This window comes from Urocampus carinirostris, chromosome 15, assembly GCF_059441175.1.
Source record: "Urocampus carinirostris isolate Australia breed hairy pipefish chromosome 15, RoL_Ucar_1.0, whole genome shotgun sequence".
NCBI lineage: Eukaryota > Metazoa > Chordata > Actinopteri > Syngnathiformes > Syngnathidae > Urocampus > Urocampus carinirostris.
This window is the reverse complement of record NC_142363.1, coordinates 24,648,883-24,665,322: the sequence shown is the minus strand read 5'-3', so window position 1 is coordinate 24,665,322 and position 16,440 is coordinate 24,648,883. Positions and strand designations below refer to the sequence as shown.

General features: G+C 38.6%; 2 protein-coding genes across 2 annotated transcripts in view; both read right to left on the bottom strand.

Annotated features, from left to right (window-relative positions):
• Positions 1-672: 672 nt before the first annotated feature.
• tmem229b (transmembrane protein 229B) lies at positions 673-4,885 on the bottom strand. Its single transcript, XM_088354885.1, has 2 exons — positions 4,719-4,885; positions 673-1,379 (listed from the first exon to the last, which is right to left on the bottom strand). Exons 1-2 carry the CDS (start codon positions 4,804-4,806, stop codon positions 781-783), a joined length of 687 nt encoding a protein of 228 aa, XP_088211011.1. The 5' UTR covers positions 4,807-4,885; the 3' UTR covers positions 673-780.
• A 3,433-nt stretch (positions 4,886-8,318) lies between these two features.
• mta1 (metastasis associated 1) overlaps positions 8,319-16,440 on the bottom strand; it is a 34,079-nt gene continuing 25,957 nt past the window's right edge. Inside the window, exons 15-18 of the mRNA XM_088354205.1 lie at positions 15,854-15,946; positions 15,595-15,750; positions 9,052-9,171; positions 8,319-8,931 (exon numbers count right to left, since the gene is read on the bottom strand). Of these exons, the coding sequence (XP_088210331.1) occupies positions 9,086-9,171; positions 15,595-15,750; positions 15,854-15,946 (335 nt within the window). The 3' untranslated portion in view covers positions 8,319-8,931; positions 9,052-9,085. The remainder of the gene's footprint in view (positions 8,932-9,051; positions 9,172-15,594; positions 15,751-15,853; positions 15,947-16,440) is intronic.

Genomic DNA, 16,440 nt, shown 5'->3' with positions numbered 1-16,440 from the left:
CATTTTTGAAAAAAGCCACAAAAAAAGAAAAGAAAAAAATGTAGGAAAAAAATAGAGGACAAAAACAAAAAAGTATCAGCTCAGAAAAAATAAACACAATGAGATTTTTTTTAAGGAATTTTAAAAAAAGTAGAAAAAACATGGAAAAAAGAAGAAAAAGTTTGTGTTGCATTCAAATAATTTCCAATTATATCAAGTGAATCTTGTTGCCAACATTGTACTTCCACTAAAAAATGTGATTAAATACAGTTCTGTATCGTGCAACCGACTAAATAAGCCCCCCAAAATGTTATTATACGACAAATGATACCAGGAAAAAAAAGAAATGGAAATCTTGTGAAAGAATTGTTGTAAAAACAAATGACGTTTGTAGGCCGTACAACCTTTGCGCAATAATACATGAGTCAATTCATTCATAAGTGAAAAAAAAAATTGCATTGCCGGAAACTCAGCAAAATGTAACTTGATGTCAAGTTTTGGACATGTTTGATAATGGATTCGTTGCCACAGTTGGGATTGCTGTTGCTCACTGTTGTTTCAAGCGTTGCTCACCGACTTTGTGTGAACGCTCAGACCCATGAGGAAAATTAAGAGGGAACATTTGTCCTAGCTATAGTCAATTTTGATTGATTCAGGTCCAAACCATTGGACACCAAGACAATTTCTTCACTCCAATTTTCACACAATCTTTTTATTTTTCCCATTTTTTCACACTTGTTCTAAATTTGACATTTCCAAGGTTAGCAAAACATATATACGACAGGGCTCTCAGTCCTTTTCTCATTCCCACTTGAACATCCCCGTGATTCCAGCAGAACGCAGCCTTCTCTCTCCACGCCGGGCGGCCCTGAGAGCGCTGGCCACCGGGTCGGACCAACCGTCATCTACACCTTCGTGGTAGCGCAGGCGCAGGGTGGTGCGGATCACCAGGCGCTCTACCAGATAGGCGGCGCAGAACCAGGGCACGGCGTACTCGGCCGTCACCAGGCCCATGAAGTTGTAGCGGAACTTGGAGTAGTCCCAAGGACAGGCGTCGAAGCGGCGCAGGAGCAGTCCCGTGCTCAGTTCCCAGGCGTAGGTCCAGGCCAGGTAGATGAAGCAGCGCAGGACCACGTTGATGTGGTCGCGCAGGCGCAGGTACATGCGCTCCATGGCCAGGATGCAGAAGCCGTAGATGATAAGGGCCCAAACGCTGGTGACGCCAGGCAGTTTCCAGTTGCGGTTCAGGGCGAAATCCCAGCAGGCCGTGAACATGACTTCGCATACGTAGCCGTGGATGGCGTACAGGTACCAGCGGCAAAGGGCAGGTAGATGAGATGGCGGCTGCAAAATGGACATGGTCGTCATGGCCACTCGACTGTTCGTCTCGGGGCCGAGGTCTGGAAAGGAGCAGAGGGGACATAGGAATTGCTGCGTATACGCAATGGGATTTCTGCCCAGTGCTCTGAATGTGAAAGTGAAGAAATTCAATCAAGAGCAGGTAAACGGGGGAGTAACTATGTACAGAAAAATAACACATATTGCCGCTATCAAGGCAATCATTGGGGACTGTGACTGAGAAGTCAATCTTAATCAACTAGTGCAGCAGTCAATATGAATTATAATGGCATAAAAATACATGCAGAAGTCAGTTGTGGGTCATGAGAGCCTAAAAGCATTCTCTGCTGGCCTTAAAATAACTGACTCGTATGATGCTGATTGCATTTTGTTCATCAATACTTTAAATAATTCTCAGGTGTCAGTCAGTTACCTTTCATTGCTTTTCACAGGTTTCACTGCTTCCGGATGTGTGCTTTCAAATTTTGGCCATTACTTGTGCTAGATTCGAAAATCTACCTGGTGGCCTTTGCAAAAAATTCCTAAAGGCCCTTAGGCATATCAGTCTTAGAGAAAGCTGTTGCTTTAGCCAATCAGATTCCAAGTAGGGGACATCAAATGTTGCTTGCGTGCGTGAGTAAACCTCAGATAGGGGGCGGGAATGCACCAAAGCGATTGCGCAAACAGTTGTTCAACAAGGTAAAACACTGTTGATTTAAAAGTTCGTACAATTCTAAGACGAGCAAACCTTTTGCAATCGGGAAAAGGTTTTGTGCACCACTTTCAGCCTACAGTTAACATTTTAAGCTCAAGCCTTACTGACTCGGTCTGAATTTTGGGCCAGAAATGTCATTCATCATGTTCGGGTCGGGCCGAACTGCTCTCGCTGACTATTTCTGTATTATCAACCCGTCATTGTTTTGCGTTAATAGTCTTGTTTTACCTAAATTTGTGACAAAAGACAGGCTTTATCCACGTGGCTATTCTAAAGCAGTTAAAGGGGTTTCTACGTGAGTAATTAAGGTAATTTGTAACGATATAGTTACTTAACATGTTACCTTATGTCAATGATCTGGGGGAAACGGAGTTACTTTTTAAATGAAGTAAATAGTAACTAAGTAATTACTGTACTATATTTCAGTAACACTGTTAGCATTACCGGAGGACAGTTCAAGTGAATTTTGAGCTTTTGGCTATTCAAATATGACACCATCAAATGGTGCTTTGCTGTATATTAGAATAGAATAGAATAGAATAGAATATACCTTTATTGTCATTGTTACAAAGTGGGTTAACATATTGTGACAACGAAATTGGGCATGACACTCCAGTTTCACACAATCAGTGAGGTAAAAAAAAACAACAAAATAAAGGAACAGAGAAGATAAGGTTATAAAACAAGGAGGATAAGGTTATAGTTATAATTTACACAACATTTAAACAAGAAATGTCGGCATGTAGGATGTTACATACAGTTTGGTATCGTAAGGGTTTGTGCAATCTGCATTTGGTGCAAAAATAGTCATCATTAACTCCTATTCCAGGGATCAGCAACAATTTTTAAGGCAAGAGCTACTGTTTTTGCTACCGATTAGCGCAAAGGGCTACCAGTCTGATATACATTGGTTTAATAACATGTTATTACTATATTATCATGTTATTACCAGGTTGTAATTATTAGAAGTAGGGTTAGAATAGGCTCAAATACTAAAACATCTGCCTTTAGAGAGATAGATAGCTAGATAGATAGCTAGATAGATAGAAATGAAAATGAAATGAAATGGATAGATACTTTATAAGGGGACTAAGTGATTCACAAGAATTATAGAGTAATTTTTTAATGTAGTGTCCGCTACTTGCCTTTAGAGGTCCTCCTTTACACATGCATGGCCTATTAGCAACCCAAAATGCTGAAAGAGCCATATTGGACCCCCGAAAACATGTTTAGGGCCACAAAAAATTGAAAGCTCTATACAAGCCTTCCAAGGCGGGTACACATACTGTGTGTTGATTTTGTATATATATAATTTTTAAAAAATCTGGGAGCCGCTAGGGAGTTCCAAAGAGTCGCGTTCGGCTCCAGGGCGGCTAGTTGCTGACCCCAGCCTAACAACAACCATTTTTAAATTAAGAATTACTTTTTTCACTTGATGACAAAGTTCAGTTACTTTGTATTTCACTTTCTGGTCTTTGAATGCCCCAGAGGTGCAGAACGTAACGAAAAGACTTATTTTTTGTGAAAGGGCTGAAAATCGCATAACATGTCAGCTATAAAACTAACTACCAAAGGAAAAATACATTAGAAATACTAGAAATGTTTTTAAAGTTTTAAAAAATCTCAAAAATTGTGGTTTTACTCTAGTTGTGAGTTGTCAATTGAATATTTTTGTAGTATTTAAATTGTTAAATCCAACCTCCTAGTATTTGTTTTAAAAACGTAAGCACAAGTAATAGAATTTTAAAAAATGATTTTAGAGATTAGTTTTTATTATTTCGTTTTCTTTCTGTTCCAAGTAAAGTTTTAATATTGTTTAGCATGCGCCCGAACGTGACTCTTATGTCAATGCTAACTAGTGCTAAGGGGGCTAGCATAGGAACAAAGATCCTAAATTGCTCAAAACGTACTTTGATGACGTGCTAGTGCTATAAAAATACAATTGTTTTGATTTTTTTTTTTAAAGAGTCAAAACATTAGTTTGTTTTATTATAATTTACTTGGCATTTAAATGCTCGGCGGCTGACATGCAGTTTACCATTACAGTATTTTATGACTTTTGATGCGTTCAAAGAAAATGTAAAATTTCGCACCAGAATGTGAACACCGAAGCTCCTAGTGAGACAGAATTTCTCGTTTTAACTATAATAGTTTAGAATAACTGCGTTAACAAAAACAATAACTTCAGGATTAAGATATGTTCGCTTTTTTATTAGTTTCAAAGATTTAAGGTCGGAACTAGGAACAAGGACTATAGTGCGGGATAAAGACGACATTCCACTTTTTGTGAACGCACCTGTTGCTTTCACGTGTCATCGCTTCCGTCTGAAAAATAAATCTCCAAATGAACTGCGTGAAACTATTATGTCTTCTTCACACAACAAAATATCAGTTTTGTATTTAATAATGGCTAAACCTTTTAACAGAAATAGTATCGCTTAGTTAAACAATTTTAAAGTTAAATATGCTTATTGAGTCTCTAAAATATCGCAAAACGATTTCAAAATTTAAAAAAAAATTAAAACGATATACATTTAGATATGACTTCTTTAAAATATAAAAACAAATTTAAAATAATGTTAATTTTTTTGGTTTGAACAAATTTATTGACACTAATAACAGAAAACAATCATGACAATCTCAACAGCAATTAAGCACATTCACAATATTATATTGTGTCACCCACCAAACACTCCACCGGCTTGCATCATCTTGACTGTTGAATAGGTAGCTACAAACTGGGAACTTGAACGTCCCACGGGCGGAGAGTCCATTGCTTTGTACTTGAACGCGTCAAACGAATCTCAACGGAGTCAAAACACACTCGCGTGCGCGGATGGTGAGACTCTCTGCAGAAAACCGAATGGCCTTGAACGTCACACACGCGTAACGGGACTATGGCGGTTTTTGTCGACAGCATTCAAAGCCGTTACGTCGCCTTTAGAGACTACGTAAAATTATTGACGTAGCAAGTGTTTTGCGTAAGTCATCGACGCTAAGTGAGGTTTTTCAACGTATTAGCCAATAAGGGAGTGATTTCTCTCCTATTTAGTCGATTTTTGTTCAAACCAAAAAAATTTAGTCGATTTTTTAATTGTTTTTTTTTGTTTGTTTAATTTGTATTTCTAAGGTTCTTAAACGCACTGTGCCCTTGCACAATAGTATTGCCCTTTACACATTGGTTAACTGCTGTTAAAAGTGTGAATGTATTTACAGGGTTGGGTAGGGTTACTTTAACTGGATTACTTTCAATTACTTTTGGATTACTCCAATACCAAATATGCTAATAAAAGACAAAAGAAACTAAGTATGAATAAAATGACTAAGTTTTGTGCAGGCTTGGGGAGTAACGGAATACATGGAGCGACAAAAATGATGTTGGCAAGCTGTTTGGATTTATTTTCATTTTGTTCCTGTCGCATTTTAGTTAGTTTTGCCGGAGATCAAAGTCAGGAGAGAAAGCTTACCACGTGTTGTGAGTCATAATTTTATTCATATTTAGTTTCTCTTGTCTTTTATTAACATGTTTGGTATTGGAGTAATCCAAAAGTAATTGAAAGTAATCCAGTTAAAGTAACCCTACCCAACTCTGTGTATTTAATTGCTGTTAAAAGTGTTGATAAAACCTCATATCGTTAGAATATGATATAATGAAATTGCAAACGTGTTTAATTGCTGTTAAAAATGTCGACAAAAATTGTTCAAACCTCATATTGTTAGAAAATGGTATAATGAAATTGTGAATGTATTTAATTGCTGTTAGGTGTCGATAAAACCTCATTTTGTTAGAATATAATGAAACTTTGAATGTATTGAATCGCTGTTAAAAGTGTTGATGAAACCTCATATTGTTAAAATATGATATAATACAATTGTGAATATGTTTAATTGCTGTTAAAAGTGTCAAGAAAAAAATGTTCAAACCTCATTGTTTATTTGCTGTTAAAAGTGTCAATAAAATTGTTCAAACTAAAACTATTGCCTTCACTGTCACCCTAAAATACGTAACACCGGGAACCTTTTTAAACCCCAGAGCCATTCTTCTAATTTTATTTTTTAATAGAGCCACACCAAATATTTTAAGACAAAATTTAGCAAAACCGACAGACGAAAGCTAATTCTTCAGCACATTTTATTTCACTGTATGACGTTTGATAATTTAATCAAATCTACGAAATAATAGTAATGCCAGAGCCTGTGTCCCATGGGCGTAATCGGCCCGTTTTGGGGGGTGCTCAAGCACCCCCAAATTCAACTCGGGCACCTCCCTAAATCAAAGCTTTTTTTTTTAAAAAACAATTTTCTTTAATAAGGGTCAGGATATGCTAAAATATGATGAAAACCGCTAGATAAGAAACTTGAAACAAAACAAAAATGTAAACGCAGTTGCGGAAATACTCCACTGCCTTGAAGTGGTTCAGTCCATTTGATTCCTAGCACCGCATTTTAGTATTTCTGCCGAGGAACTGTGCATGATGTAGTATTAGTATCATCACATCTCGCTGCCTGTCGATACTGAGGTCCGGCTTCTCCTGATACTGGTAAACATAGAAACCAGTACTATCTGTTTCGTGTGGGGAAGCAAACTCCTACCCCCAAAAAACAGCCTGGGGAGGAATGGGCGCCACCAGGCTGTACTTGCCCAAGACAAGCCACAGGAATGGTGCTCTACGACCCTAGAAGTTAAGGGATCCAATGAACTGTGATTTTTGTAGTATTTTCAAAACTAGAATTGTATATCTGTAGTTTTCCTGTAATTGTATTTTTGTAGTATTTCTGTAGTCATAATGAAGTATGTTCAAATCTAGCTGCCAACCTTCCTGTGCGGAGTTTGCATGTTCTTCCAGGCGGCTGACACTGTAGTTTTATTTTTGTAGTATTTTTGTTCTTGTATTTTTTTTTCCATCAAAGAATCTTTGTAATATATCTGTAGTATTTTGTAGTATGACTTAAGTTGTATTTTTGTGGTATTTTGTAGCAATTATGCAGTCAGATTTTTCTAGTATTTATGTAGTTTTTTTTATAGTATTACTGTACTTGTATTTTATAGTATTTTGTAGCGGTTCTACAGTAGATTTTTTGTAGTGTTTCCATAACATCGTTTTTGTAGTGGATCTGTAGTATTTATGCAGTATTAATGTAGTGGTAATTCCTTGGTTTTCTGTTGTAATATTTCTGTAGAAGTATTTTTGTAGTATTTCTGTCCTAATATTCATGGAGCATTGTTTTTGTATGTGTGTTACGACAGAAATACTACAAAAACACAACTACAGCACTACTAAATACTTTAGAAAAACTAAGATACTAGGATGTAAATACTTCAAAATACGATAAAATACTACAGAAATAAAACTGCAGTATTTTGAAGTATTTACATCCTAGTATCTTAGTTTTCGAAAGCATTTAATATTACTGTAGTTTTATTTTTGTGTCATAGTATTACTGTGGTAGTATTTTTTCTAATCAGAATGAAGACAAAATAATATCCTAGATCCTATTTTGTGCACTAAATTGGATATTAGGTTTGGTAGTAATTTTGAGTATTTTTGTAGCAGACACACAAGGGGACAATGGGCACTAAAAATATTACTATATTTACTATTTTTATTTGTTGGCCTGGAGAGGCACGGGTGCCACCAGGCTGTACTAGCCCAGGATACACCACAGGAAATGCTGCCCTATGCCTCTAGTGGTCTAGGGATCAAACCAACCAATATATCAGGGCTGGGTAGATTGATCCAAATATCGATATTATTGATACTAATCAAGTTATTGGATCAAATCCATACTATTTTCCTGGGATCAACACTTCACCCCTCCACCAATTGCCCCATTGTGCCGCTTTTTCTTATATAGATACCGCAGCCATTCCCTCACCCAATGCCCGCGGAAACTCTCAATGCCAGAGTGTGTGACTGACAGGCACAATTTTAACTTTAAGTCTCTCTACCTGGCCCACTGCTGCATCCAGGCAGGAGAGCCAAATCTGTAAGCCTACCCTTACTTACCAGAATCTAAAATTGACAGATGCCAACAGGAAGCGCATCCCAGTGAAACAGAAAAGGTCAATGCCAGGTCTAATTTGTGTGGTAAAGTGGCCTAGTACTGCGGCAGCATCACATATCTACATAAAGACATGAACAGAACTTACCCTGCAGAGAGCAACAAGTTGAAAACAAAAATGTAAACATGTTGCTGTTCCTGAACAAAATCCTGTAAAAAAACACAAATATATAAACACACTCATTAAAAATAAACAAAAATAGAGCAAAGAAAACACAACAAATCAATGTTCTCTTTTTTTTAATGACATTATCGAAGCATAGATGCAATACTTGTGAAAAAGGTAGAAAAACAGCAAGTCCTTCTCAATAAGTTAAACCTCTCTTGGCCCAAAGAGCACTAGGGGCCCTGCGCGCAAAACACAAGATTTCTGCCAAGCGTATTTATGTTTTTGTTTGTTTTTGTTTTGTTTTTCGTTCAAATTCAAAATGACAACCATAACAGACAAAACAAAAAGACGGAGTTAACGCATGAAATGAAATAAAAGTGCATCTCCTCGAAGGGGGTTTGGAATAATAACAAAAATAACGTACAAGTTGCAAAGTGATTTATGTTACATTCCTTCCACAGGATCTTTTTTCTTTTTTTTTAAACTTCACAAGCATTCCTCATGAAACAATTGTCCGCCAAAGAACAAGAAGCTGAATAATAGTCGGTAAAAAGAAGAGAAAAAAAAACATTTCGACATTGTAATAATAACAAGAGACGTAAATAATAAACACAGTCCTGTACAAAGAGATGGACCGTTGGACGATTGTAGGAGAAACAAAACAAAACAAAAAAACCACTGTTGATTTCTTCCCGAAACCAGACCTTTCAGTGGAACATGGCGCCCTCTACAGGAAAAAGGACACAAAAACAAACATTGAGCACTTTTGTTTTTTGTTTTTGTCAACGTGAACGGGGTTTAAAAGCACAAAGATAAAAAAGAGAAAATAAATTAAATTGCGGCTTACAAGCAGGTGGGGGCCGGTGAGGGGCCACGGGACATCAGTCCAGTTGGTGCACCTCGTCCTGCATGCTCATGCGTTTGGCCATGATGTCCCACTGGGGGGCCAGGGCTTTGGATTTGGTGCCTGAAATGTGAGATGGAAATATTACGTAATTTGGATGATAATCTGTTCTAAATGACAATGCAACTCAAAGTACAATGTAAAAGCATTCAATGAATGATGAGATGACATCCGACTAAGTATTTGCATTCTCCTCTGATGACACCGCTCTTACATATTTGCAGGTGTATAGCATGCATTTGGATGCGTTATTGTTTATTGTGAGGTTACCTGACCAACGCTCGGATTTTTGATATTATAGAATATTCTGTTGTTTGGTGCACTATTTTTCCATCCGTCCAAAACAATAACCCAACAACTTGAATAAAGGAGTACCGTATTTTCTGCACTATAAGGCGCACCGGGTTATAGGGCGCACCCCCAAAAAATAGTTTTTGGTCCTATATCTTCCATACATTAGGCGCACCGGATTATAAGGCGCTACAATGGGAACGTCGACAAAACAGTCAGATAGTTCAGTCAAACTTATTACCCCCTTAACATTCCGAAAGCTTGCAAAGAAGCAAATAAGTGTCCCAGACATGTACGGAAACAGTGTCTGTACAATGTCACTCAAATGCATCGTTCCAAATATCATTCGGAAGGTTAAAGTCTTGGGATTCAAGAAATGCCAACCATTCCTTAGTTTCTATTTTCTTTTTCGCTCGCAACTTTACTGTGCATATGACAATAAACACTTGGAATTGAGTTTAATTTAAAAATAGACTCATCACAGAAACATCGAGATCAGTCTGAAACAAGATACTGGGAAAATATATAGCCAGAGTAGCTCACCGAAGTCGTTGCGTTCAATAATAATGTGCAACCATGGTCCTCTTATATCCGTGAGTGTAGTAAATCCAGGAGAGTAAAATATTTACAAATACAGAACAATAAAACATGTTTTCTCTATGCCGTAGTTCAGGCAAACTTGCTATTCACATTCATCTTTTTCGGCCAATTGCAGGCTTTGTTTTGCCCCTTTAGCCTATGCGAGCCTATAAATGATAAAAAGGATCCGACCCCTTTACCTCCTAATAAGTTTAGCCAATAGTGATCGATTCAAATGATGATTGACACATTGGCTGGGAAATGAAACGCCGGCATATGTATCCCAGCATACACCGCGGACCACATCGCCTACGAGGAAAAATTTAGTCGGCGGCTGCTTGCCTTTGTTGCGAGACCTTGCGACTTAATATTGATCCATATATAAGGCGCACTGTATTATAAGGCGCATGGTCAGCTTTTGAAGATAATAAATAGTGCGGAAAATATGGTAATTAAAAATGGTTTTGAAAAAAATCGGATTTAACGATTAATCGCAAAAATAATCGATCAATTATTAAAATAACAGCATGTTTTGGGACCCGCTGTGTTGTTTTTAGTTATTTACTCATACAGACGCAAAACTATTATGTAATATACTATTTGGTTCTAATCTGGGGTACAGAGGGTTCAAGAGGAGTTCGCTAATTACCAAAGGTTTTTGTCCCCCATTACGAGGCAGTTTTCACTTTGCGACCCCAGAACAGATTTGTCGAATTTCGGTCCACTGTATCAGAATGTCATACGAGGACCGCATTTTTTCAGAAGGGTTGCTAATGAGAGAAAAAAAATCTTCTAGCCCAAATCCCAATAAGGGGGCGAGTGCTCCTCTGCGCCGTTACCATGACGACACGGAGGCTAGCCTCCAGCTAAAGCGAGCGAGGCCAAAGTCGTCCTCTCCTCTCTTCGTCTGTCAGTCTTATTTCCTCTCTCTCGCTCTCCCTCCACCGAGTCCTCCGGGGGCCGGTCAAAGTAGGACAAGCCCCGCCCAACAGACTGCTCGCAAACTTCGTACACGTCGCTGTTTAATGTGATGCTTTTAACACGAAGTCGAGTCGTCTGACTCATAGTGGATTTAAACAACTGAATTGAACCAGTAATGGGGGAAATTGCAGGAAAAATACAAGCTGTTTAAGCTGTCAAAAAGAAAAAGTCCTTGGCGTAGGTAATCTAAAATGTCTCAAGAGTCCAATTAGCTAAAACACACACACGCTGGTTGGTTCGAGTGGTGTTTCCCAACCTCTTGTGATTCAATGAACAATATTTAACAAAAAAACTCTTAAGGCACACAGCCCGAAGTCAATATATAAAAAAACAAATCTCATTATTGTCTTGTTTGGTAACAATAGAATTGTAAAAACATACTAACATAACCCAAGTTTATAATTTAAATGTGTTCTTTGTTCTCATGTGCAGGTGTCAAACAGGAGGCCCGCGGGCCAGATCAGGCCCGCTAAGGGATTGACTCCGGCCCGCGAGACAACACTCAGAGAAGCGCAAGAGAAAAACAAGCTGCAGGTTGAAATATGTCAACTTGATGTTGCTAAAGCCAGGTGCCTCTCACAAAGACACTGTACTTGTGTTTATTTATTTCTCTCTCTCTCTCTCTCTCCCTTCCACCCCTTTTCTCCCACTCTGTGTCTCAATCTCTGTGTCTCTCTTTTTCTCTTCCTTTGTTGCTCTTTGTCTCTTTCTCTGTCTGTGTCTTTAAACCTCTTTTGCACTAACTTCCTTTTTTCCTTTTCTCTTTCTCTCTTCATACCCTTTTTCTATTTCTCTTTGGATTTCTTTCTTCCTCTCCCTTTTCTTTTCCCCCTCTCTCACGACCATCTTTTGTTTCTCACGCGCTCTCTTTTTTTCTTTGTCCCGCCCGCTCTCCTTTTCCCTCCCTCTTTCTCTTATTTCTTTATCCCTCTTTTTCTTTCTCTTTAATCTACTTGTCCGGCCCCCGACAGAATATTTGTTCTATCGTGTGGCCCCCGAGGTAAAATGAGTTTGACACCCCTGTTCTAGTGTAACATTATGTTGTTGCATCTTTGTCTTGGGAGCTAGCACCAGAAATAATTGGGGTAACTCATTTTTTTGTTAATTAACTTACTTTAGACATTTAATATCATGATAATGAAATATCAAACATCTCCCCCCCAAAAAAAAAATTACAGACAATTTGACCTCCTCATCAGTTCATTATTGTAATAAAGATATTCTGCCACCTACTAGTTGAGAAAAAACATTACTCTTCTGGACTACCACCCAGACATACTCAACCACAACGTTCTGTTTGGCAATACCGTATTTTCCGCACTATAGGGCGCACGGGGTTATAGGGCGCACGCCCAAAAAATAGTTCTTGGTCCTATATCTTCCATAGATAAGGCGCACCGGATTATAAGGCGCTACAATGGGAACGTCGACAAAACAGTCAGATGATTCAGTGAAACTGATTACCCCCTTAACATTCCCAAAGCTTGCAAAGAAGCAAATACGTGTCGTAGACACGTGCGGATGCGGTGTCCGTACGATGTCACTCAAATGCATAATTTCAAATATCATTCGGAAGGTTAAAGTCTTGGGATTCAAGAAATGCCAACTATTCCTTAGTTTCTATTTTCTTTTTCTCTCGCAACTTTACTGTGCATATGACAATAAACACTTGGAATTGAGTTTAATTCACTCAACTCATCACAGCAACATCAAGATCGTTCTAAAACAAGATACCGGGAAAATATAAAGCTGCATAGCTCACCTAAGTTCTTACGTTCAATAATGATACGCAACCATGGTCTTCTTACAACCGTGAGTGTAGTAAATCCAGGAGAGTAAAATATTTACAAATACAGACTAATGAAACATGTTTCTTTATGGCGTAGTTTAGCAAGCTTGCTATTCAGTCATCTTTTTCGGCCAATTGCAGGGTTTGTTTTGGTCCTCTAGCCTATCCGAGGCTCCGAATAACTTCAGCCAATAGCGATCGATTTAACGGATGATTGACACATCTTTTTCGGCCAATTGCAGGGTTTGTTTCGGCCCTCTAGCCTATTCGAGGCTCCGAATAACTTTAGCCAATAGCGATCGATTCAAATGATGATTGACACATTGGTTAGCCAATGAACCGCCAGTATATAAATCCCAGCATACACCGCGGACTACTCCACGTTCGGGGGAAAATCGAGTCGGCGGCTGTTGTGTAAGTTGCGAGACCTTGCGATTTAATATTGAGCCATATATAAGGCGCACTGTATTATAAGGCGCATGTTCAGCTTTTGAAAAAAATTAAGACTTCTAGGTGCGCCTTATAGTGCGGAAAATACGGTAATAACTTTCCTGTGGAACACCAGACAAGTTTTCACGGCTGTAGCGTGCTGTTGGAACAAACTGGTTTAAAGGGACAATGTGTAATATTTGACCACTGGATAGTCTGTGGTTTGCAATAATCTGTGGTCTGTGCAGCCCTTTGAAACTCTTTGTGGTTAAGGGCGTCACAAATAAACATGACTTGACTAGACTTGGATTTCTCTATTTTGTAGTAAGAGCAAAAACCAGTGCTACGAAGCAGAAGGAAAAATGCAATCTACGGAGACTGAAAGTAACCTCACTATTTTTTTTTTCATTTATTTTGCACGGCCTTTTAGCAAGAAGGCATGAAAATGGTTCAAAGTTAAGGTAAGGATGTGGAGGAAATACTTTCAAGTCAAGTCAAGTCATTTTTATTTGTATAGCCCTAAATCACGAAGAGTCTCAAAGGGCTTCACAGATTGTTACACTATATTACACAAACTAACTTAACAAACAAACTAAACAAACTTAATTTGTTTATTGACTCTTTGCACACACGTGACCTAACCACTTGACGACACCATGACAAACGGCAGTAAACTGTAGTAAACTGTTGGTGAGGCCAGTAAAAAGGAGACCAAAAAACAAAAAAGCTATACTATTCAACACCATTGACAATAACTAGCAAAACAAATATTTTGCAACTGTCCGATGAGGTGGCTCACCATGTTGGAAAGCACTAAGGGCGCTATTTAGACAAACTGAGGATGGCGTTAGCAATGCTAGCTACTGACCCATACAGGCTTCCTCCTGACATATTCACAAATCTAACCGAATGCTCCAGTGTGCCCTACTTCAGTCAACAAGATCTGTACCACTATATTGTAAATGCGGTATCCCCATACACCAATGCTGATATAAAAGCTTATATAAATAAGTCTGGATGTGTACCAGTTCATTGTAGCTTGTAGGCGTTGCTGTGCTTCGTTAAAATGCACCTCTGGCGTTAGAGGTAAGATCGGGCCCCAAAAAAATCGTTCCGACCTGACCCTCTGGTATATAAACCTGAACCCACCCAAACCCGACGGATTAACTTGATTTAATAACTGAGCCGCCAAAGTAAACACAAAGCCGTTCGTACTTCAGCGCTGAACTGTTCATTTCCCATTTTCTGCATTGATGACTTGGCAGTTCATTTAGGCGTAAGAAGCTTTATGGTCGAGCACATAATAGTTTTCAATAATGTGATATTCGGAAGATTCCTGTTTATAAATGCCTGGTTAATCACAATAATAGCATTTACGTAGTAATCAAAGGCAAAAGTAAGACACTAACAAAGCTAGTTAGCACTAGCTAACTTATTATATTAAATGGTCCTTGACATGACCCCTACCTACATAACATGACATTTCTTGGAAATACATCAAATGACCATGCAAAAAAGGTTTTCTGCAAATCCTGGAATACTTAAGAGCTCCCGGTGGTGTGCCTTGGCACAACAGCAGTCCCTCTGTTTGACTGCACATAAACATTGCCATCTTCTGTATTCATCAAAAGGGATCAAATTCCAAACCAGGCTTAGAACCTTGCCCACCGCACAGGAGTATATCACCATGGTAAAAACTGGTGGTTATAATCCTCTGTCGTGGCTATTAAAATTGGTTTCAACTCAACTGCCCGTTCAACTGTCAAGTGCCTCTTGCCGTCCGTCATGGCTCTCATTCTGCCAGAGAAGGCAACGTGATGCATGTGCAAAGGGTCAATAACGCGGAGTCTTAGTGTTTCATTAAAAATCAGTATAAAGTTTTTGGGGACTTTTTTGCTCGAAATAAGCATTGAAAGTGGCATTTTATTAAATACATTCGATCATAATCACAATACCATCATAAAGTTTTGTTGTATCTTGCATTTTTTATTTTCTCCATTCTCTAACATTTGTTTCTGGTACAGTAAATGAAAATAGTGTGATAATAAGAAAATCTATATAAATACCGTATTTTTGCACATGTGAACTACACTGATTCGAATTCAAACGCACAACCATAATACCCTCCTGCCCAACTCAAAACATTGTCCTCCTCATTTGTATCCAATTTACATAGGTCACCCTTTTTGTATTCAAAATGGCTGAACAAGGTTTTTGTCTTAGTTGGGTACCTGTTGTAGCAAAATGGTGGAAAATCAGCTCTTGGTGGGGCCATTATATGTGAAATCAATAACATACGAGTATTTAAAAATCATGCTGAATATTGGCCCCTTGAATTTTGCTTTTCATTCAAGTGATTCGTTTTTTTTTCACTGGGATGCGCAAATTAATAGACGCTGTCCCTTGAAAGGACTCACCGTCCAGTCCGTTGTGCTGTTCATAGCTGCGCTTTCCCAGGATAGTAGGGGAGCCGTTGTTGAGAATGGGGGAGGACTTGATGGGCGTCAGGCTGCCCGTGGAGATAGATGGCACCCGGATGGGCACCTCCACTTTGGCTGGACGGGGATGTGCTTCTGTAGGATGACATCAAGAACATTTTCTTTTACTAATCTATATATGATAATAATCTATATTTACTGAATCACAAAACTTGATACAATTGTCTTCGAAGCCTACCTAGATATCGGACCACGGACTCGAGTGGTTTGCGTTCTGTTGGTTTGAGTGGCGAAGGCTTGCCGGGGTCCTTATCTGGTAAACGTAGTGCACCTTTGGACGGATGACAAATTGGAAATTTAACAACTCTCTTCGGAGTACTATAATATTGTGGTAAGAATGTTGTCCAAATAGTGCTTGGTCCCAATCTCTTGGCATTCATAGAAATTGCAATTCATCATATTGTAGTTTTGAACTCGAAGATGAATTTTCACGTCATTTATAAAAGATTTTGCAAGATAGAAGTGACATTCAGTGTCATTTATTTTTGTATTAATGTATTTCCCGAGTGGAAGAAGAATCCATTTAAAATACAACCCAATTTATTGTGGGCGGCACGGCGGCTAAGTGGTTAGCGCGGCTGCGGCACAGTTCTGAGGAAGTCACCTAACTCTTGAAGCCCATCTTCCAAAAGTAAGTTAAACTCAAATGTATTTATCTTAATAGAGCATATTATTTTATGAAATGTTTATTTTTAGTACAGGATAGTACAGGTTACTTATACACTAAATAAATACTTGCCTTGTGTAAGGGTACTGAGGGAAAAA

What these genes read in the sequence shown, in the direction of transcription:
- tmem229b (XM_088354885.1), bottom strand. Translation starts at nt 4,806, where the DNA reads ATGGACTCTCCGCCCGTGGGACGTTCAAGTTCCCAGTTTGTAGCTACC. An exon ending in GCAAGCCGGTGGAGTGTTTG is followed by an intron (nt 1,380 to 4,718) that starts GTGGGTGACACA and finishes GCTCCTTTCCAG; the next exon opens with ACCTCGGCCCCGAGACGAAC.